The sequence below is a fragment of the Salvelinus namaycush genome, chromosome 11 (genome assembly GCF_016432855.1).
Source record: "Salvelinus namaycush isolate Seneca chromosome 11, SaNama_1.0, whole genome shotgun sequence".
Classification (NCBI taxonomy): Eukaryota; Metazoa; Chordata; class Actinopteri; order Salmoniformes; family Salmonidae; genus Salvelinus; species Salvelinus namaycush.
The window spans coordinates 17,808,224-17,830,126 of NC_052317.1; the positions used below are offsets into that span (position 1 = coordinate 17,808,224).

At 43.9% G+C, this 21,903-nt stretch overlaps 1 protein-coding gene across 1 annotated transcript in view; it reads left to right on the forward strand.

Annotated features, from left to right (window-relative positions):
- LOC120055875 (beta-1,4-galactosyltransferase 2-like) overlaps positions 1 to 21,903 on the forward strand; it is a 137,451-nt gene that overhangs the window by 8,151 nt on the left and 107,397 nt on the right. The window contains exon 2 of the mRNA XM_039003906.1: positions 21,372 to 21,795. Within this exon, the coding sequence (XP_038859834.1) occupies positions 21,372 to 21,795 (424 nt within the window). The remainder of the gene's footprint in view (positions 1 to 21,371; positions 21,796 to 21,903) is intronic.

Genomic DNA, 21,903 nt, shown 5'->3' on the forward strand with positions numbered 1-21,903 from the left:
AGGCAGGTCTATATACAGTGGGGCAAAAAAAGTATTTAGTCAGCCACCAATTGTGCAAGTTCTCCCACTTAAAAAGATGAGAGAGGCCTGTAATTTTCATCATAGGTACACTTCAACTATGACAGACAAAATGAGAATTTTTTTTCCAGAAAATCACATTGTAGGATTTTTAATGAATTTATTTGCAAATTGTGGTGGAAAATAAGTATTTGGTCACCTACAAACAAGCAAGATTTCTGGCTCTCACAGACCTGTAACTTCTTCTTTAAGAGGCTCCTCTGTCCTCCACTCGTTACCTGTATTAATGGCACCTGTTTGAACTTGTTATCAGTATAAAAGACACCTGTCCACAACCTCAAACAGTCACACTCCAAACTCCACTATGGCCAAGACCAAAGAGCTGTCAAAGGACACCAGAAACAAAATTGTAGACCTGCACCAGGCTGGGAAGACTGAATCTGCAATAGGTAAGCAGCTTGGTTTGAAGAAATCAACTGTGGGAGCAATTATTAGGAAATGGAAGACATACAAGACCACTGATAATCTCCCTCGATCTGGGGCTCCACGCAAGATCTCACCCCGTGGGGTCAAAATGATCACAAGAACGGTGAGCAAAAATCCCAGAACCACACGGGGGGACCTAGTGAATGACCTGCAGAGAGCTGAGACCAAAGTAACAAAGCCTACCATCAGTAACACACTACGCCGCCAGGGACTCAAATCCTGCAGTGCCAGACGTGTCCCCCTGCTTAAGCCAGTACATGTCCAGGCCCGTCTGAAGTTTGCTAGAGAGCATTTGGATGATCCAGAAGAAGATTGGGAGAATGTCATATGGTCAGATGAAACCAAAATAGAACTTTTTGGTAAAAACTCAACTCGTCGTGTTTGGAGGACAAAGAATGCTGAGTTGCATCCAAAGAACACCATACCTACTGTGAAGCATGGGGGTGGAAACATCATGCTTTGGGGCTGTTTTTCTGCAAAGGGACCAGGACGACTGATCCGTGTAAAGGAAAGAATGAATGGGGCCATGTATCGTGAGATTTTGAGTGAAAACCTCCTTCCATCAGCAAGGGCATTGAAGATGAAACGTGGCTGGGTCTTTCAGCATGACAATGATCCCAAACACACCGCCCGGGCAATGAAGGAGTGGCCTCGTAAGAAGCATTTCAAGGTCCTGGAGTGGCCTAGCCAGTCTCCAGATCTCAACCCCATAGAAAATCTTTGGAGTTGAAAGTCCGTGTTGCCCAGCAACAGCCCCAAAACATCACTGCTCTAGAGGAGATCTGCATGGAGGAATGGGCCAAAATACCAGCAACAGTGTGTGAAAACCTTGTGAAGACTTACAGAAAACATTTGACCTCTGTCATTGCCAACAAAGGGTATATAACAATGTATTGAGATTAACTTTTGTTATTGACCAAATACTTATTTTCCACCATAATTTGCAAATAAATTCATTAAAAATCCTACATTGTGATTTTCTGGATTTATTTTCCTCATTTTGTCTGTCATAGTTGAAGTGTACCTATGATGAAAATTACAGGCCTCTCTCATCTTTTTAAGTGGGAGAACTTGCACAATTGGTGGCTGACTAAATACTTTTTTGCCCCACTGTATGATGTTGGAGACTCTAGAGCTTAACAACTCTGGAGCTTGGCCAAAGAGACCTGTGTATGTATTGAAATAGACTTGGCTACATCCTGGTGAAGATGGCAATCCCAACAAAAATATGAAAGAAATGCTTACAATGTCATATACTATATGATAAACATGTCATAACCAGTGCTCTTCAGAGTGTAGACCTATCACATGAAAGGAAGCACAGTGGTAATGTGATACCCGCTTGTACAGAGTTCTGTGGAATCCTGCTGTCAGCTCCTCTGTCATTGTAGATTAATGTAATGTCCCGTGAGTCAAATCCAGCAGTACTGTACAGTACTGTATTATCATGAGAACCTTGGTGGGAGAACATCATGGGATCATTGCACTACAATGTTAGAGCTTGAATGATGTATTAATAGCTTAGTTCACTAGTCAAATAGTTGATATGAATATTTGGCATGTAGCCTGAATTATTTTTTATCCGGATTTCTTAGTAGAAGCACGACAGACCTTCCTTGACAAGAGTGTCAGTCCGTTTTCCATTTGTTGAAATGTGAAACATGCAGTGCTTCTGACAAGAGGCAACAGGCTGAACTGTGCGTGTGCTCAGTGTTACACAGTGTTGATGGTAATCGGGTGTGAGTGTGAATTCTGATATCTGGGATCATCTCCAGTCCTCCAGCTGTGAGAACATCTCTGTTTGTGATGTTACACAACATGCATTATCAATAGTTCTTCCCCTTCAATTGCACCACTTTTTTTGTTTTACCCCTCTGTGTTATTCTGTATGGGTGCAGGTGAAAGATAATTATTTGTTTACAAATTTTCTGAATCAGTGCATTGGCCATAATGGCCAAGAAGACAATATTGGTTATCAATATCAGCTTATAATTTCCATATCTGTCCATCCCCAAGTGCTAGTAATATCTCAAGCCCAAGTATTCACACACGTTTGCTTCCTAGAAATAGTGCCAGGTAATTTCTGGAATGTATTTTGTTCTCAGGGCCGGTCCTTGCCGTTCTGCCGCCATAGGCGAGACCAAAAAATGCCGTCCCCTGCAAAACTAGAATCGTTCCTAGTAAGCAAAATTATGTTGAAAAGACATCTAAAAGATGTATTTACCAGAAGTTGAAGTTAAGTTCAATTTAGGTTTTGAAAATAAATATTTTCCATAATGTTGAAAAGGCATATTTTCGGGCATAACAAAAATATGTATTTGGGCCTCCCGAGTGGCGCAGCGGTCTAAGGCACTGCAGTGCTTGCAGTGCTTGGCCGGCCGGGATGTCCTTGTCCCATCGCGCTCTAACGACTCCGACTCCTGTGGTGGGCCGGGTGCATGCACGCTGATACGGTCGCCAGTTGTTTCCTCCAACACATTGGTGCTACTGGCTTCCGGGTTAAGCCAGCAGTGTGTCAAGAAGCAGTGCGGCTTGGCAGGGTCGCGTTTTGGAGGACGCATGGCTCTCGACCATCGCCGCTCCCGTGTCCGTACGGGAGTTACAGCGATAGGACAAGACTGTAACTACCTATTGGATATCACAAAAATGGGGTAAATAATAAAAATACAAAAAACATGTTTTTTCCCGACATTGAAATCAGGTTCATTTTCGGTTGAGTTGAAAATACGTTTTTTCCAGATGTTGAACTCAGGCTCATTTTTGGTTCTGAATGAAAGTTGAAAATAAATAATTTATAGATGTCTATGTTTGTGCCAAATCAAGGCTGGTCTCACCAGACAAAATCTGAACCAAACATCGGCGTCTATGATTGGTTCACATTTGGTCCGGACCAAAATCCAATGTCCGTGGATGTGTAAATCAAGGCTGGTCCGGAACTGCACCACCAAAAGACGTCCAAAAGGTGTCGGCTCAGGCCGTGCTTACTGAGGTGTAGCCTACAGTGTTGCCTGAAATTGTATTTTATGAATGCCCATCTATGTGGTAAGCCTACCATTTGTAAAGCACCAAAACACGTCTCGTGCTTACTTGCCTACCATGTCGGACCACAATGGAATTTTGTGAATGCCCATCCATGTGGTAGGCCCACCGTTTGTAAAACAGGCCATTGCATTGTCTTTATTATTCCTGATTCCTGTGACAATTTGGGTATTTAAGCTCTGAATATCAGCTACCCAACTTTATCAGGAGTTATCGCATGCCTATTTGCGATGTGTTTACACAGCAGGAAATGTAGAAGTATTTTCTTTTTCACTTAATTTACAGATGAAAGTTGTGATTGTCCATTTACAACAGCAATTGTGACTGTCCATTCCATGTTGTCCATTTTACTTTGACCTGTCCTGTTTTAGGCATTGTTTGTTAACATGACAGCGCATTTTTTTTTGACTGAGCGCCATTTAAATTAGGCTATTTAATCGGAGAAACCCGCATGATGTAAAACGTGTCCGTCTCATTATATTGTCATACATTTTATCTCCAGCCTTTAGGCTACAGAAAATGCCACATACGCTTTCTACGATATCCTATATCTGCTACATGATTTGTGTTAGATAATTGTTTTGGACGGAACGTTGTTCGAGCACTACAGAGATACATCTCTCCAACAGCACCCTGGAGAGGCGCGCTGGGAATATTTAGCGCCCATGCTTTTGACAAAGTGGCCACTGCTTATCAAAGGGCGTCATCAGCGCTCACCTAAAAATCATCCCATATGACACTGGTTGAGAGAAATTGTAATTGTTTTTGGGAAAAATTATGTGAGGTTTTATGTGTTGTTGATGGAGGTGCGTCTTGGTCAGTTTAGCTTAGAAAATGCTCCCTTCGTCAATTTGCCGCCATAGGCGGTCACCTAATTCTGGCTATTGAGCGAGCTGTTTGTTTACAGCTCCTATACTGTATAAAGCAGGCCTATCTTTCCCCCCAGGGGAGCGGCAGAGAGGAGTGTTTGTGCCAGTCAGAAGGTGATGGATGTTCCCTCCCCAGAGTGGTTGGCATGAGCAAGATGAGATTCCAGACAAGAGGGCAGTGACCCACAGCTTGCTCTTCACACCCCGCACTGTCTCTGTTTATCTGGTCTTTAGTCTCGTAGTCATTTGACAAGAAACACCTTTGACTCCTTGTAGGACTCCCTGGGACTGAAAGACGTCTTGAGCCGACTGTGTAATGTTACATTTGACAAAAACCCATGCTAATTGGAGCGTTAGTTTTATTATAAATCCTTGAAATTGTTTTGTTAATGTGATGTCTCCTTGCAATGTTTGTTTTTGTATGCCTGTATGTATGCTGAATGCTGATGTATAGTGCATATGTGTATAATGCATATACGGTGCATTTGGAAAGTAAGTTGCAGCCTTATTCTAAAATGGATTAAATAGATTATTTTCCTCATGAATCTACACACAATACTCTGTAATGACCAAGCCAAAACAGGCCTTTAGAAATGTGCTGATGGCATATCACAGTTCAAATTGAGGAATGCTATTACATTGATATAACAGACAGGGTGCAATGTGTTATTCATTAGAACAGGGGTTTCCAAACATGTTTGGCCCACAACCCCACTGTGATATATATTTAAAAAAATGTGACCCCACCATTTGAAAAAAGTGATGTAATCAACGGCCAATGCTTACTTTTTTTATTGGGCCTAAGACGGTCTATTACAACGGTCTATTACAATCAGTATTTCAATCTGTAGGAAGTATCTCTTGAAGTGAGTAAAATGCATCAGAAAGGTATTGGGAAGTTCAATAATTTTGTATGATCTTCTGTGTAGAAAAGAACGTCGTCATTGATTATGTTCTTTTCCCCCCCAGTCCGATTTAGTGCCTGGTCTTGTCCACTCTGTTCTGATGAGGCTTGTGGGTATTGTAGAGGGACATGCGTGTTTCTGTTAGTCTCAGTGTTGGTGTCATATTATTTTGTACTTTAAACGGTTCAAAAGATAGAGCTACATTTGTAGGAAAACTGTTACAACCGCATCTAGTGGTTACCGGAGGTTACTGACATAACTCCGGTTCTATGAACCAAGCGCAATTGTATCTATTTTATTTGAGTTTTCCCTATTTTCAAATCAGGCGACCCCTAGTTTGGTAAACGCTGCATTAGAATATGCCCATGCCTCCTTTGCATTTTGAACATGTTGTACTTTGCACATTTTGTAGGCCGACAGCTTCTATTTTATTATATACCATTTACACCCTTATCAGGTGGCAATTATCTGCATAATGGTGTAATACATTTTCAACATACATCTATAAATAGGCCTAAATCTACATAGTATCTTAGAATAAGCAAGTAAGCAGAAGCATGTGGACAATGAACATTTCTATTGCATCTACTCATTTTGACAATGGACATGTCACCAAGCTCAGTGTTGTGTTGTCACACTATTTTGGGTGACCCAGATCTCCTCTGCAGCGAGTGTGTTTTGATGTGTTACCAAAACAGCGTGTACATACACGGGTGACAGGCAGCAGTGGCTGTGTTATCAAGGGAGCAACTCATCAGTGTGTTTTCTACACAGCATGTCATGGCCTGTTTACAGGATAACCAGGGCTATGTTTAGGCATTACTCCTGCCAACACATTTTGAATGATATAGGCAATTGTGAAAATCATTGTGTGGAAAGTGCTGTAAGTACAGCTAGCCTTTCTGAGCGGGTGTACATGTGATTTATTTGTTCAATTACACTGCATTATGAAGTTAATTAATACAATACATTACAGAATTGCTATTATCTTCATTATGCTATGAACATGATAATCAGTCGTCAATGTCACACGACACATACATTACATGCTCCCTATTTCATTGCACAGATCATGTGAGAGAAATGACCTCGGCATTCCTGTCACGAATCCCGCCGAAGATGGTGCCTCTTCCTGTTCGGGCGGCGCTCGGCGCTCGTCGTCACCGGCCTACTAGCTGCCATCGATTCCCTTCTTTTTGTTTCTGTTAGTTTGGGCTGATTGGGTGCACTTGTTTTGAGTTTAGTTTTGTGGGTAGGCTATTTAAGGGCAGTAGGCCCGCCAACTTTTGTGCGGGCTTGTTTTCTGTTATTTGGTGTTGGTGTTTATGTGGAAGCTATTTTCCGGACAGTTTAGTCCTGTGTGTTTGGACTGGGATTTTCATGCGCCCGTTGTGTTTTCCGTGTCAGTGTTTGTACCACACGGGACTGTTTCGTTTGTTTAGTCTGATCCTGTTCGTGTGTTCTTCGTTATATGTAAGTTCACATGTTCAGGTCTTGTAACGTCGTTTATTGTTTTGTAGTTTATTAAGTGTTTTTTCGTCTTTATTAAATAAATTCGTTATGTCTTCACAACACGCTGCATATTGGTCCGATCCATGCTCCTCCTCAGACGAGGAGGAGAACAATCGTTACAATTCCTATCAACGTAAAACCAGATTCTGTGAAGTACATACCTACAGGTCGCACCAGAAGGACATAAATCCAGCCATCATTACATGTCCCTCCCTCACTGAGCATACAGTATACATTAACCATGAATAATGCCCCTCGTACATGCATGAGGACTTGTTTGTTGGAAACTGGCATATGGCACAACGTTAGTTATTCTTTTTTTCTAATCAAATAATTAGGTGGGTGCTTACACTGAGTATACACAACATTAGGAACACCTGCTCTTCATGACAGACTGACCAGGTGAATCCAGGTGAAAGCTATGATTGCTATTGATGTCACTTGTTAAATCCTCTTCAATCAGTGTAGATGAAGGGGAGGAGACAGGTTAAAGAAGGATTTTTAATCCTTGAGACAATTGAGACATGGATTATGTATGTGAGCCATTCAACTCCCACTGACACACCCTCTGAGAGTGGTTTTAAAGTGATAATACACACCAAATAACAAATTCGTATGATTAACAGTGTTAAATAACAGTAATATGCGAAAACAATCTTTTTTTGTGAACAAATGTTTCATTTTGCCGTTATAACAAGGTTGGTAGCAACGTGAAAATAGTTGTGGAAATCTGTTGCAGCTCAAGTCCACTACAAAAACCACAATGCAATGCTCTCTCTAGGCTGGCTGGCGAGCTAGCTAGCAAACATAGCTACACACAATAACACCAAAGTCAATATCAGCATGTGAAGTAGCTAGCTAGCTAGCTGTAAAATCGCGATCAATTTAGGAGTCTATCTCACCGAGTTCAATTTGTAGTCCGTCCTCTGCCCAGAGCGAGTGCAGAATATGTTGCTAGGGCAACAACTGCCCTTTCCCACAGACACACAGGGCGCATTGCAAGATGGTACTTGGAGAAACTGAGTTGAATAATTTGGTACACTGTTTAGATTTAGCACATCTAAGCGAAATATATATATATATTGAACAAAATATAAACACAACATGCAACAATTTCTAAGATTTTACTGAGTTACAGTTCATAGAAGGAAATCAGTCAATTGAAATAAATTAATTAGGCCCTAATCTATGGATTTCACATGACTGGGTAGGGGCGCAGCCATGGGTGGGCCTGGGAGGGCATAGGCCCACCAACTTGGGAGCCAGGTCCACCGACTGGGGAGCCAGCCCCCCCCACCCCACCTCAGATGATCCCGCAGGTGAAGAAGTCGGATGTGGAGGTCCAGGGCTGGCATGGTTACATGTGGTCTGCGGTTGTGAGGCCGGTTGGACGTACAGCCAAATTCTCTGAAACGGCGTTGGAGGCGGCTTATGGTCGTGAAATGAAGATTCAATTCTCTGACAACAGCTCTGTTGGACATTGCTGCAGTCAGCATGCCAATTGCATGCTCCCTCAAAACTTGAGACATCTGTGGCATAGTGTGACAAAACTGCACATTATAGAGTGGCCTTTTATTGTCCCCAGCACAAGTTGCACCTGTGTAATGATCATGCTGTTTAATCAGCTTCTTTTATTTCAGCTCATAGAAAATGGAACCAACACATGTTGCGTTTATATTTATGCTCAGCTTACTTTGTCATGACGATATAAATGATATAGCACTGCATTGTTTGTATGTTTTTAGGTGTCAAGCTTAAGAGAAGCCAGTGCTTACTACATTAGTGCTGGAAGTGCTCAAATGCTACACTTTTGCCCAATGTTATCAAGTGTACCATGTCTAATGCATATTTGATGAGGCCATGAGGGCTGGGTGGTGGGATGCACTAGGGCCCGGGGCCTTGGAGCGGAGCAGTGCAGGGAGAGGCTAGTGCTAGGCTAGAATCCTACCCAACGTTTTCCCTTTTAAAACGCAACATTTTGGACATCTCCTTCATCACAGCAGGGAGGCTGTTAACACATTTCTCTGTCTGACAACTGCTCATTATTGAGTAATAATGAAATAGTAACATGAAAAATAATAATATAAAGACAGAAATAACAAAGTTATTCACATCTGGAGTTTATATTTTTATTTCAGATCGGCATTCCCCCAGCTGTGTTGACAAAAACAATTTAACAGTGGAGTACTATTGCTTAAGGGCTATACTCTAAATATCTACCCTACTACTTAACCATCTCTCACTGCTGCTCTGAATTTGGTTTTGCTCTTTAACATTATGTAAACAATTCACTAATGAGTACTTTGTAATCTACAGTGCCTTCAGAAAGTATTCACACCCCTTTACTTTTTCCACATGTTGTTACAGCCTGAATTTAAAATTGATAACATTTAAATTTTGTCACTGATCTACACGCAATAGATGTAGTAAAGAGGTCAATGGGGAACGCAGACCGTGGGGGCTAGAAGAAGGACGACGGATTGGTGCACATTCAACAAACCGATCTAACAAAGTGGATATTAGTTAAATCCCTCTCAATGTATGTATTATAACAGGCCCACAATGTTGTTACTAAAGTCTGATTTGGATATACATGTATTTGGCTGTTTTTGATTTAGAAGTAGTCCCTTTTCAGGTTTAGAAGAAATTACTGCTAAATTCCAACTCCCGTCCGTGTAAGCTGGTAGCATAGCTATATTAGCATAGACAAATCAGTGGTGGTAGTCCAAGTTGTTTTTAATTGTAGTGGAGTTGATTGGTGACGATGATATGAACATGTATGCGGGTTGACATCCATACAAGTATTTTACTTTGATTTTCACCTCAACATAGTATGAAATACACACATAAAATAGCCTAAATGTAGGGTTTTTTGCTGGGGGCAATTTGGAGAGTCGTGATCTTTCCACCACGGCATCTTTCCCTCACGAGTTTCCATGGCATTTCCATTGTTTTGGTCGAGTTCCATTGACCTCTACCACATCTATACCCCATCATGTCAAATTGGAATTTTGTTTGTAGAACATTTTAGAAATGTATAAAAAATGTCAAGCTGAAATGTCTTGAGTCGATAAATATTCAACCCCTTTGTTATGGCAAGCCTGAATAAGTTCAGGAGTAAAAATGTGCTTAACAAATCACAAATAAGTTGCATGGATTCCGTGTTCAGTCATAGTGATTAACATGATACAATTATCTGTAAGGTCCCTCGATGGAGTAGTGAATTTCAAACAAGAGATTCAAGCACAAAGAACGGGAAGGTTTTTCAATGCCTTGCAAAGGGCCAATTGGTAGATACAGTATATAAAAATATATGTATATACAGTGGGGCAAAAAAGTATTTAGTCAGCCACCAATTGTGCAAGTTCTCCCACTTAAAAAGATGAAAGAGGCCTGTAATTTTCATCATAGGTACACTTCAACTATGACAGACAAAATGAGGAAAAAAATTCCAGAAAATCACATTGTAGGATTTTTAATGAATTTATTTGCAAATTATGGTGGAAAATAAGTATTTGGTCACCTACAAACAAGCAAGATTTCTGGCTCTCACAGACCTGTAACTTCTTCTTTAAGAGGCTCCTCTGTCCTCCACTCGTTACCTGTATTAATGGCACCTGTTTGAACACTCAAAACAGAACAATAAAGTAAAGCGCTAAACGAACATCACTTGACATGAAGACAATTACACACAAAACATGATGGGAAACAGAGAGTTAAATACAAGTAGATTGATTGGGAAACTGAAAACCAGGTGTGTATGAAAACAAGACAAGACAAATGGATATATGAAAAATGGAGCGGCGATGGCTAGGAAACCAGTGACGTCGATCGTCGAACGCCGCCCGAACAAGGAGAGGAGCCGACTTCGGCGGAAGTCGTGACACCCAGTCATTACAAGGATACAAGTGTCCTTCCTAACTAAGTTGCCGGAGAGGAAGGAAACTGCTCAGGGATTTTACCAAGAGGCCAATGGTGAGTTTAATGGTTGTATATGAAAAAACTGAGGATGGATCATTGTAGTTACTCCACAATACTAACTTAAATGACAAAGAATGAAGCCTGTACAAAAAAAAGTATTCCAAAACTTCCATCCTGTTTGGAACAATGCACTTAAGTAATACTGCAAAGAAAATTTGCTAAACAATTTACTTTTAGTCCTGAATACAAAGCTTTATGTTTGGGGCAAATCCAACTGAACACATCACTGAGTACCACTCTTCATATTTTGAAGCATGGTGGTGGATGCATCATGTTATGGATATGCTTGTCATTGGCAAAGACTAGGGAGTTTTTTAGGATAAAAATAAACAAAATATAGCTATAAGCACAGGCAAAATCCTAGAGGAAAACCTGGTTCAGTCTGTTTTCCAACAGACACTGGGAGATATTCACCTTTCAGCAGGACAGTAATCTAAAACACAAGGCCAAATCTACACTGGATGTTACGGATGTCTAATTCCTCCTCCTCGGACGAGGAGAGGCGAGAAGGATCGGACCAATACGCGGAGTGGTTAGTGTCCATAATTTATTAGCATCGAACTGAACACTATATGAAGCAAGATAACAAATAGAAAATCAAATCGACAAACAGTCCCGTGTGGCACAGCGACTACACGGAAGACAAACACCCACAAAACACACGTGAAACCCAGGCTGCCTAAGTATGATTCTCAATCAGGGACAACGATTGACAGCTGTCTCTGATTGAGAATCATACCCGGCCGAACACAAACATCCCAACATAGAAAATCAAACATAGACAAACCCACCCAACTCACGCCCTGACCAACTAAATAAATACAAGAAAAAGGAAAACAGGTCAGGAACGTGACACTGGAGTTGCTTACCAAGACGACATTGAATGTTCCTGAGTGGCCTAGTTACGGTTTTGACTTAAATCGTCTATGGCAAGACATGAAAATGGCTGTCTAGCAATGATCAACAATCAAATTGACAGAGCTTGAAGAATGTTTTAAAGAACAGTGGGCAAATATTGTACAATCCAGGTGTGCATAACTATTAGAGACTTACCCCAAAAGACTCAGCTGTAATCGCCGCCAAAGGTGTTTTTACAAAGTATTGACTCAGGGGTGTATATACTTATGTATATTTATTATTTCATTTTCAATACATTTGCCAAAATGTCTAAAAACAAGTTTTCACTGTCATTATGGGGTATTGTGTATGTGGATGGGTGAGAGATTTTTTATTTATTTAATGCATTTTGAATTCAGACTTTAACACAACAAAATGTGGAATAAGTCAAGGGGTATGAATACTTTCTGAAGGCACTTTACTAGGAGGTCAGCCACAAATCCTTGGTTTATGTCAAATCTCAAACTCTACAGATGATGACTCACCCAATAAGGCACATGAACTGCCATTGATTTTGGGGGTACTGTTCGCTCTCACTGTTATTAGGGTTGTTTTGGAGTTTAAACACATCCATTGTAACATTACTGCGTATGTGTAAGACTCCTAATTGACAGCTTTGAGTGATAACAGTAATCTGTGCAGAGCGGCAGTGACACCACAAACAAAATAACAGGGATTGAACATATTACTCATCATCGCTGCAGCAATCGCCGCCAATGCCAATAAGGTGGTAAATAACTTGTACTGGCCAGTATCATTGTTGTTTACGACATTTAGTCTTAATATATCTGTCACGGGGTAGAGAGACTAACTAGCTATTTTATCATGAATTATGCACTGAAAGATTAACTAGGAGCCACATCAAGAGCCAACACGCTATTCAAATCTAAACATATACATGCCAGCACATTTGTAGGACTTTACTGGTGTGTTGGTTAAATCTGAAAGCCTAAAAAAGTTATCAGCATCCATTTAGTGTCCAAGGGTATGGAATTAACTATTCATTAGACACTGGCTTCTAAACCATTATCTTGATCCCGTGTTGACGTTCTCTAGTGCTAAAGCCTGGTTCGACTTCACATATAGGCTACTGTGTTCTTTTTAGCTTAGACATGTTGTTGTAAAAAAAAAAAAGCCGGAATAATTTTTTATTCTAAATGATTTTGCCTTGCCTTTAATGTTAGTGAGAGAAGTGTTAAACTTGTGTGGGCTTTCTAAAGGTTCATCTGTCTTTGTTTGACCTCATGCTGGTTAACAGTGTGGTGTTCCAGCCGTCTAGAGTGGCCTATTCTTAATGTAGAGATGATAAGGCTTCTAAAGCTTTCACCAACTAGCCTACTCCTCCATGAGGTCAGTCTTGCTCTGGTGAATATTTTACAAAAATTATAACTGTACTGTTGGATGTACAAAATTGTTCTTTGAGACAGCATTTGCCATTCCGATTGAAATACAGAGGATATTCGCCAAGTCAATTTATTACTGAACTTACAACTACAGGTCAGTCAATATGTTACAGTATTTGAAGTTTGCCTTAGAAGTCTGTCATATTGGCTGTAAACTACTAGGGAGTTACAGCAATAGCAGAATGTTTGGTACATCATTTATAGCTTCCTCATCAAACAGACAGCATCACTGTATTGTTTTTGTGTGCAAGTCTGCGAGACAACCAATGAGTGAGTCCAGACTGGGTGAGAGAGAGTTGGTTCTGACGTTGATAGTGGTGTTCCATCCCACTGCACTTCTTCCACTGCCCTCCTGGCACTAAGACCGCACAAGCTGTATAAGTCCATAAGCAAACAAGAAAATGCTATTCCAGAAGCGCCGATCCTAGTGGCCTGGAACTTTAATGCAGAGAAACTTAAATCCGTTTTGCCTAATTTCTTCCAGCATCTCACATGTGCAACCAGAGTAAAAAAATTATAGACTGCCCAGTGACGTGAGCCGACCAGATGGGCTAAATGCCTTTTATGCTCGCTTCGAGGCAAGCAACACTGAAGCATGCATGAGAGCACCAGCTGTTACGGACGACAGTGTAATCATGCTCTCCGTAGCCGTTGTGAGCAAGATCTTTAAACAGGTCAACATTCACAAGGCCGCGGGGCCAGACAGATTACGAGGACGTGTACTCAGAGCATGCGCGGATCAACTGGCAAGTGTCTTCACTGACATTTTCAACCTCTCCCTGACCGAGTCTGTAATACCTACAAGCAGACCACCATAGTCCCTGTGCCCAAGAAACCGAAGGTAACCTGCCTAAACCACCCCATAGCACTTACGTCGGTAGCCATGAAGTTCTTTGAAAGGCTGGTCTTGGCTCACATCAACACAATCATCCCGGAAACCCTAGACCCACTCCAATTCACATACTGCTCCTACAGATCCACAGATGACGAAATCTCAATCGCACTCCACGCTGCCCTTTCCCACCTGGACAAAAGGAACACCTATGTGAGAATGCTGTTCATTGACTACAGCTCAGCGTTCAACACCATAGTGCCCACAAAGCTCATCACTAAGCTAAGGACCCTGGGACTAAACACCTCCCTCTGCAACTGGATCCTAGACTTCGACGGGCCACACCCAGGTGGTAAGGATATGCAACAACACATCTGCCAAGCTGATCCTCAACACTGGGGCCCCTCAGGGGTGCGTGCTTAGTCCCTTCCTGTACTCCCTGTTCACCCACGACCGCATGGCCAAGCACGACTCCAACACCATCATTAAGTTTGCTGACGACACAATAGTGGTAGGCCTGATCACTGATACCGATGAGACAGCCTATAGGGAAGAGGTCAGAGACCTGGCAGTGTGGTGCAAGGACAACAACCACTCCCTCAACGTGAGCAAGACAAAGGAGCTGATCGTGGACTACAGAAAAAGGAGTGCCGAACACGCCCCCATTCACATCGATGTGGCTGTAGTGAAGCGGGTCGAGAGTTTCAAGTTCCTTGGTGTCCAAACACACCAAGACAGTCGTGAAGAGGGCACGACAACGCCTTTTCTCCCTCAGGAGAATGAAAAGATTTGGTATGGGTTCCCAGTTCCTTAAAACGTTCTACAGCTGCACCATCAAGAGCATCTTTACCGGTTGCATCACCACATGGTATGGCAACTGCTTGGCATCCGACGGTAAAGTGCTACAGAGGGTAGTGCGTACAGCGCAGGACATCACTGCGGCCAAGCTTCCTGCCATCCAAGACCTAAATACTAGGCGGTGTCAGAGGAAGGCCCAAAAAATTGTCAAAGACTCCAGTCACCCAAGTCATAGAATGTTCTCTCTGCTACCGCACGGCAAGCGGTACCGGAGCGCCAAGTCTAGGTCCAAAAGGCTCCTTAACAGCTTCTACTCCCAAGCCATAAGACTGCTGAACAATTAATCAAATTACCACCTGGACTATTTACATTGACACCCCCCCTTTGTTTTTACACTGTTGCTATTCACTGTTTATTATCTATGCATAGTCCATTTAACCCTACCTACATGTACAAATGACCTCGACTAACCTGTACCCCCGCACATTGACTCGGTATCGGTACCCCCTGTATATAGCCTCGTTATTGTTATTAATATTGACTCCTGAACATCTAATCAAATGGCTACCCTGACTAGTTGCATTGCCCCCCCCTCTTTTACACCGCTGCTACTCTCTGTTGTTATCATCCATGCATAGTCACTTTAATAACTCTACCTACGTGTACATATTACCTCAACTAACCGGCACATTGACTCTGTACCGGTACCCCCCTGTATATAGTCTCGCTATTCTTATTTTACTGCTGCTTTTTAATTACTTGTTACTTTTATTTATTATTCTTATCCATATTTTTTTTAACTGCATTGTTGGATAGGGGCTCGTAAGTAAGCATTTCACTGTAAGGTCTACTACACCTGTTGTATTCGGCACATGTGACTAATCAAATTTGATTTAATTTTACATTGCAGCTTGGACATCTATTTATCTGCCACGCTTGAGCCAAGCAGTAATCTGTGATATCAGGTGCTTTCCCCTTGATGTTGCCACCTGTGATCCCGCCAGGGGATCGAGCAGCGCATAGGGTGTTAGTCCTCAGGCTAAAGGCTCAGTCTGTTTACATACAAACCACCCACCTCTCTGCTTGGCTCAGACAATTCTCTCTCTGCTTGATTGAAAAAACCTATCAAGTTGACAGCGAAGCTGTGAAATCTATTGTTATTCTCATATTATATTTTTTTATCTTCTTGACATGGTCAAATAACTCAAGCATAGATTTGTAATTTGGCACCCAGAAACTAGAAGCCATGAGTAATTTTGTCAAAAGGACTGGCACAGATTGACCTATAGGTGGCGCTGTTACACGTAGTCTCACTTAAATCCTCATATCCACCACCTTGTTTGACCCAGAGAGTTGAAACGTTGTATGTAGATGTCTTTCCTCATGCTGATCAAACCCATAAGGTCCACCAGGATATATTTTCCTCCATCTTGGACATTTTGGAAAATAACGCCAAATTCAGTGTGTAGGCCCATGGTACGTCTCTTCACTTAGTTTGAAAAAAGCTAAGGGATTGCTTAAGATAAGGCTGAGTTTTTGATAAATCAGGAAATCAGATTATACTTAACTTTTACTTCACTACATTCCTAAAGAAAATTATGTACTTTTTAATCCATACATTTTCCCTGACACCCAAAAGTACCTGTTACATTTTGAGTGTTTAACAGGAGAGAATGTCAGAGTCTAGTTGATGTGGGTAAGGCGGAGTCAGGCGCAGGACACAGAGATGAGTAATAATAGTAACTTTACTCAAAATTAATCTTCCAACAAGGAGAACGAAAATCCAGAATCACATAAACAAGACAACTGACAACAATAAACACGCACAAAACCATGATGGCTCCAGAGGGTTAAATAGGGAAATAACTAAAACGTAATGGGAACCAGGTGTGTACAATACAGACAGAACAAATGGAAAAAGAAATGTAGATCAGTGGAGGCTAGAAAGCCGGTGACGTCGAATGCCGCCTGAACAAGGAGAGGCACCAACTTCGGCGGAAGTCGTGACAGTACCCCCCCCTTGACGCGCGGCTCCAGCAGCGCGCTGACACCGGCCTCGGGGACGACCCGGAGGACGAGGCGCAGGACGATCCAGGTGGAGACGGTGAAATTCCTGCAGTAAGGAAGGGTCCATGATGTCCTCCACCGGCACCCAGCATCTCTCCTCCGGACCGTACCCCTCCCACTCCACGAGGTACTGAAGGCCCCTCGCCCGACGCCTTGAGTCCATAATGGCTCGCACAGTATACACCGGGGCCCCCTCGATGTCCAGAGGGGGTGGAGGAACCTCCCGCACCTCAGACTGCTGGAGTGGACCAGCCACCACCGGCCTGAGGAGAGACACATGGAACGAGGGGTTAATACGGTAATCAGGAGGGAGCTGTAACCTATAACAAGCCTCGTTCAGTCTCCTCAGGACTTTAAATGGCCCCACAAACAGCGGACCCAGCTTCCGGCAGGGCAGGCGAAGGGGTAGGTTTCGGGTCGAGAGTCAGACCCGATCCCCTGGTGCATACACCGGGGCCTCACTGCGGTGGCGGTCGGCGCTGGCCTTCTGCCGCCTGATGGCCCGTTGCAGGCGCACATGGGCAGCGTCCCATGTTTCTTCCGAGCGCTGAAACCATTCGTCCACCGCAGGTGGTTCAATCTGGCTCTGATGGAACGGTGCCAGGACCGGCTGATAACCTAGTACACATTGAAAAGGAGATAGGTTAGTGGAGGAGTGGCGGAGGGAGATTTGGGCCATCTCTGCCAGCCGATGAAAGCCGCCCACTCCCCCGGCCGGTCCTGGCAATAGGACCGCAGACACCTACCCACATCCTGGTTAACTCTTTCCACCTGCCCGTTACTCTCGGGGTGAAAATCTGAGGTAAGGCTGACCGAGACCCCCAGGAGTTCCATAAATGCCCTCCCAACCCTAGACCTGAACTGGGGACCCCGATCAGAAACTATATCCTCAGGCACCCTCTAGTGCCGGAAGACGTGGGTGAACAGGGCCTCCGCAGTCTGTAGAGCCGTAGGGAGACCGGGCAAAGGAAGGAGACGGCAGGACTTAGAAAACCGATCCCCAACAACCAGGATCGTGGTGTTTCCCTGTGACGGAAGAAGATCCGTCACGAAATCCACCAATATGTGTGACCACGGCCGTTGTGGAACGGGTAGGGGTTGTAATTTCCCTCTGTGCAGGTGTCTAGGTGCCTTGCACTGGGCGCACACCGAGCAGGAGGAAACATAAACCCTCACATCCTTAGCTAAAGTGGGCCACCAGTACGACAGCGCACTGTCCGACCAATGCCAGGATGACCAGAGGAGGGTGACGTGTGAGCCCAACAGATCAAACGATCGCAGACAGCAGACGGAACTGACAGACGCCCAACTGGACACTGGTTGGGAGTGGGCTCTGTACGTAACGCCCGCTCGATGTCGGCGTCCACCTCCCATACCACCGGTGCCACCAGGCAAGAAGCCGGAAGTATGGGAGTGGGATCCGTGGACCGCTCCTTTGTGTCATACATCCGGGACAGTGCGTCTGGCTTAGCGTTCTGGGAACCTGGTCTGTAGGAAAGGGTGAAAACAAAACGGGTGATAAACATGGCCCACCTTGCCTGACGAGGGTTCAGTCTCCTCGCCGCCCGGATGTTCTCCAGATTGCGGTGGTCATTCCAAATGAGGAAAGGGTGTTTAGCCCCCTCAAGCCAATGCCTCCACGCCTTCAGAGCCTTAACAACAGCCAACAGCTCCCGATCACCCACATCATAGTTTCGCTCCGCCGCGCTGAGCTTCTTCGAAAAAAAAGCACAGGGGCGGAGCTTTGGTGGTGTACCCGAGCGCTGAGACAGCACAGCTCCTATCCCAGCCTCGGACTTGTCCACCTCTACTATAAATGCCAAAGAGGGATCAGGATGAGCCAGCACGGGAGCCGAGGTAAACAGAGCCTTCAGGTGACCAAAAGCCCTGTCCGCCCCAGCTGACCACTGCAGTCCCTCCGGTCCCCCTCATAGCAGCACCTCCTAGCTCCATCGGCGTCGGATCTGAGGTGCTGGGGGATGGAACTGACGGACCTCGATCCGGACGTCCGCGGGAGGCCAACAGGTTATCTAGCCTGATTGATAGGTCCACCAGCTGGTCAAAGGTAAGGGTGGTGTCCCTGCAGGCTATCCCCCTACGAACGTCCTCGTGTAGACCACACCTGTAGTGGTCGATCAGGGCCCGCTCATTCCATCCCGCGCCGGCGGCCAGAGTTCGAAAGTCCAGAGCGAAGTCTTGTGCGCTCCTCATCCCCTGTCTGAGATGATACAAGCGTTACCCCGCCATTCTCCCTTCAGGTGGATGATCAAAAACCGGGTAAAACCGGGTAAAATCCTCATAATTGTCCAACGTCGGTCCTTCCCTTCCCAAGACTGCGTTGGCCCATTCGAGTGCTCTACCAGTCAGACAGGAGATGAGGGCGTTTACACTCTCGCGTCCCGAAGGATCTGGGTGAACGGTTGCCAGGTAGAGCCCCAGCTGGAGTAGGAACCCCTGGCACCCGGCAGCCGTTCCATCGTATACCCTCGGGAGCGCGAGCCGAATCCCACTGGATCCAGGTGAAGGAGGGGTGGACAGCGGTGTGGGCTGTTGTGGGGGGTGATGATGATGGGGTTGTTGGAAAAACCCCTCTCTCCAATCGCTCCATGGTTTGCAGCACGCGATCCATGGCTGTGCCGAGACTTTGAAACATAGTCGCGTGCTGCTGGACGCGCTCCTCCATAGGTAGAGGAGGGCTGTGTGCACCTGCTGACTCCATTAAAGGTGCGTGTTTCTGTCAGAGTCTAGGTGATGTGGGTAAGGCGGAGTCAGGCGCAAGACACAGAGATGAGTAATAATAGCAACTTTACTCAATTATAATCTTCCGACAAGGAGAACGAAAATCCAGAATCACATAAACGAGACAACTGACAACAATAAACACGCACAAAACTATGATGGCTCCAGAGGGTTAAATAGGGAAATAATTCAAACGTAATGGGAACCAGGTGTGTACAATACAGACAAAACAAATGGAAAAAGAAATGTAGATCGGTGGAGGCTAGAAAGCCGGTGACGTCGACCGCCAAACGCCGCCCGAACAAGGAGAGGCACCAACTTCGGCGGAAGTCGTGACAGAGAAATTGGTCTAATTCACACTTATCAAGAGAACATCCCTGGTCATCCCTACTGCCTCTGATCTGGCGGACTCATTAAATATATGCTTCATTTGTAAATTATGTCTGAGAGTTGGAGGGTGCCCCTGACTATCCATAAATAAATAAAAACTAGTAAATGTGGCCATCTGCTTTGCCTAATATAAGGAATTTGAAATGATTTATACTTGTACATTTACTTTTGATACTTACGTATTTAAAACCAAATACTTTAAAACTTTTACTTAGTCGTTTTTTACTGGGTGTTCTTTCACTGTTACTTGAGTCATTTTCTATGAAGGTATCTTTACTTTTACTCAAGTATGACAGTTGGGTACTTTTTCCACCACTGCTCCACTATGGCCTATCAACTTGAAACGTAGGGTCATCAAAGACATTCCCATGAAGAACCGTGTTAAGTTTGGCATTGATATCTTAAAAATATTAACAATTTACTTTTTTGACTATGTAACGCTCATGCTTAAAATAATAATAACAAAATAATAATAACTATCTAGTTATTTTAATAACTATCTGCCTTTTTGGACTAAAAGTCAGATTCACTCCAAATTTGGTCTTCGGACTCATCACAATAGTCCCTAAAGAGTTTGAGAAAGTAACGATGATGCCTTCAAAGTTTGCCACACTAAACCAGTAGATGCATATTAGCATATGCAAAACATCTTCTCGTGAACTATAGGACCAAATGACACCATATTTGGATTGTACAAAATCAGATTGTATTTGTCCATTTAAACCACTGCAAATCCACTTCACAGTGGTCTATCAACTTGAAACTTGTCATCACTATCATGCACTTGGTGAAAAATCTGTTCATGTGCCCTTGAGCAAGGTACTTAACCCTAATTGCTCCTGTATGTCTCGATAAGAGCATCTGCTAAATGATTCAAATGTAATAGACGTCCTTAAGATGGACAACACTGAACTCATTCTTTGCATATGTAACGCAAATGCTCAAAATCATCTGCAATCATCTTCTCCTCATGAACCATACGTCAGATTCCCTCCAAATGTTGTACTTAGACTCATTACATCAGTCTTTAATAAACATGGTCACGTTTTCACTGATTGCACATAGAGAAGATAGTTCCTACATGATAGTGCTTGCTTTGTTATCCAACTGATCTTGTCTCCTTTCTGTCATCCTGTGAACCATGTTCATTGATACTCGCAGCTATATTTGTAAGTGTTTTTCAAATCACATTGTTGGCTGGAGTGGGCTATTGGCTACTTTGGATTTTACTACCAAATTGGGTGCTGTTGGTTTATTCCTTGATTTGTCTTTTCTTTTCAACATGTACATGACATCTAGTATACAGATACTGTAGAACGGATGGACAGACATAATTCGATAAGGCTACTGCTCTTTTCCTGTGTTAGGCCTAATTCACTTGAATGGCAACATAAACTTAATTTTAACATCCTGTTTTTCCCTGGTCCTTCCATAGGTGATAGTGGGAGCCAGTGTGCAGCAGTCCAGGCCCAGGGGAGGGACCGACCGAGTGGATGCCCCAGCCTGTGCGGCAGGGGCGACAGTCTCGACCATGACTCGGCTGATGCTGGGCCGGACCCTGGAGCGCATCTGCAAGGCTGTCCTGCTGCTCTGCCTGGTGCACTTCGTCATCATGATGATCCTCTACTTCGACGTCTACAGCCAGCGATTTGACCAGATCTTCAGCCGCTTCAACAACGGCCGCAACGCCAGCCGCAACGGACACCACTACTACTACAACCTCAGCCGGCCCAACGCCACCTACGCCAGCTACCTGGCCACCGCAGACCAGCTGCTGCCCACCGTACGACCCGAGGGAAACCACACGCCGCCCACTACCAAGCCTGTACCACCTTGCCCGGAGATACCCCCTGGTCTAGGTAGTTGAAGACCCCCTTTTAAACTAATGACTAATGAAATAGTACCCTGTTCACATTACCATGCCGGCCCGAACTATACTGTGCTGGCTCAGATATATTTGTTTAACT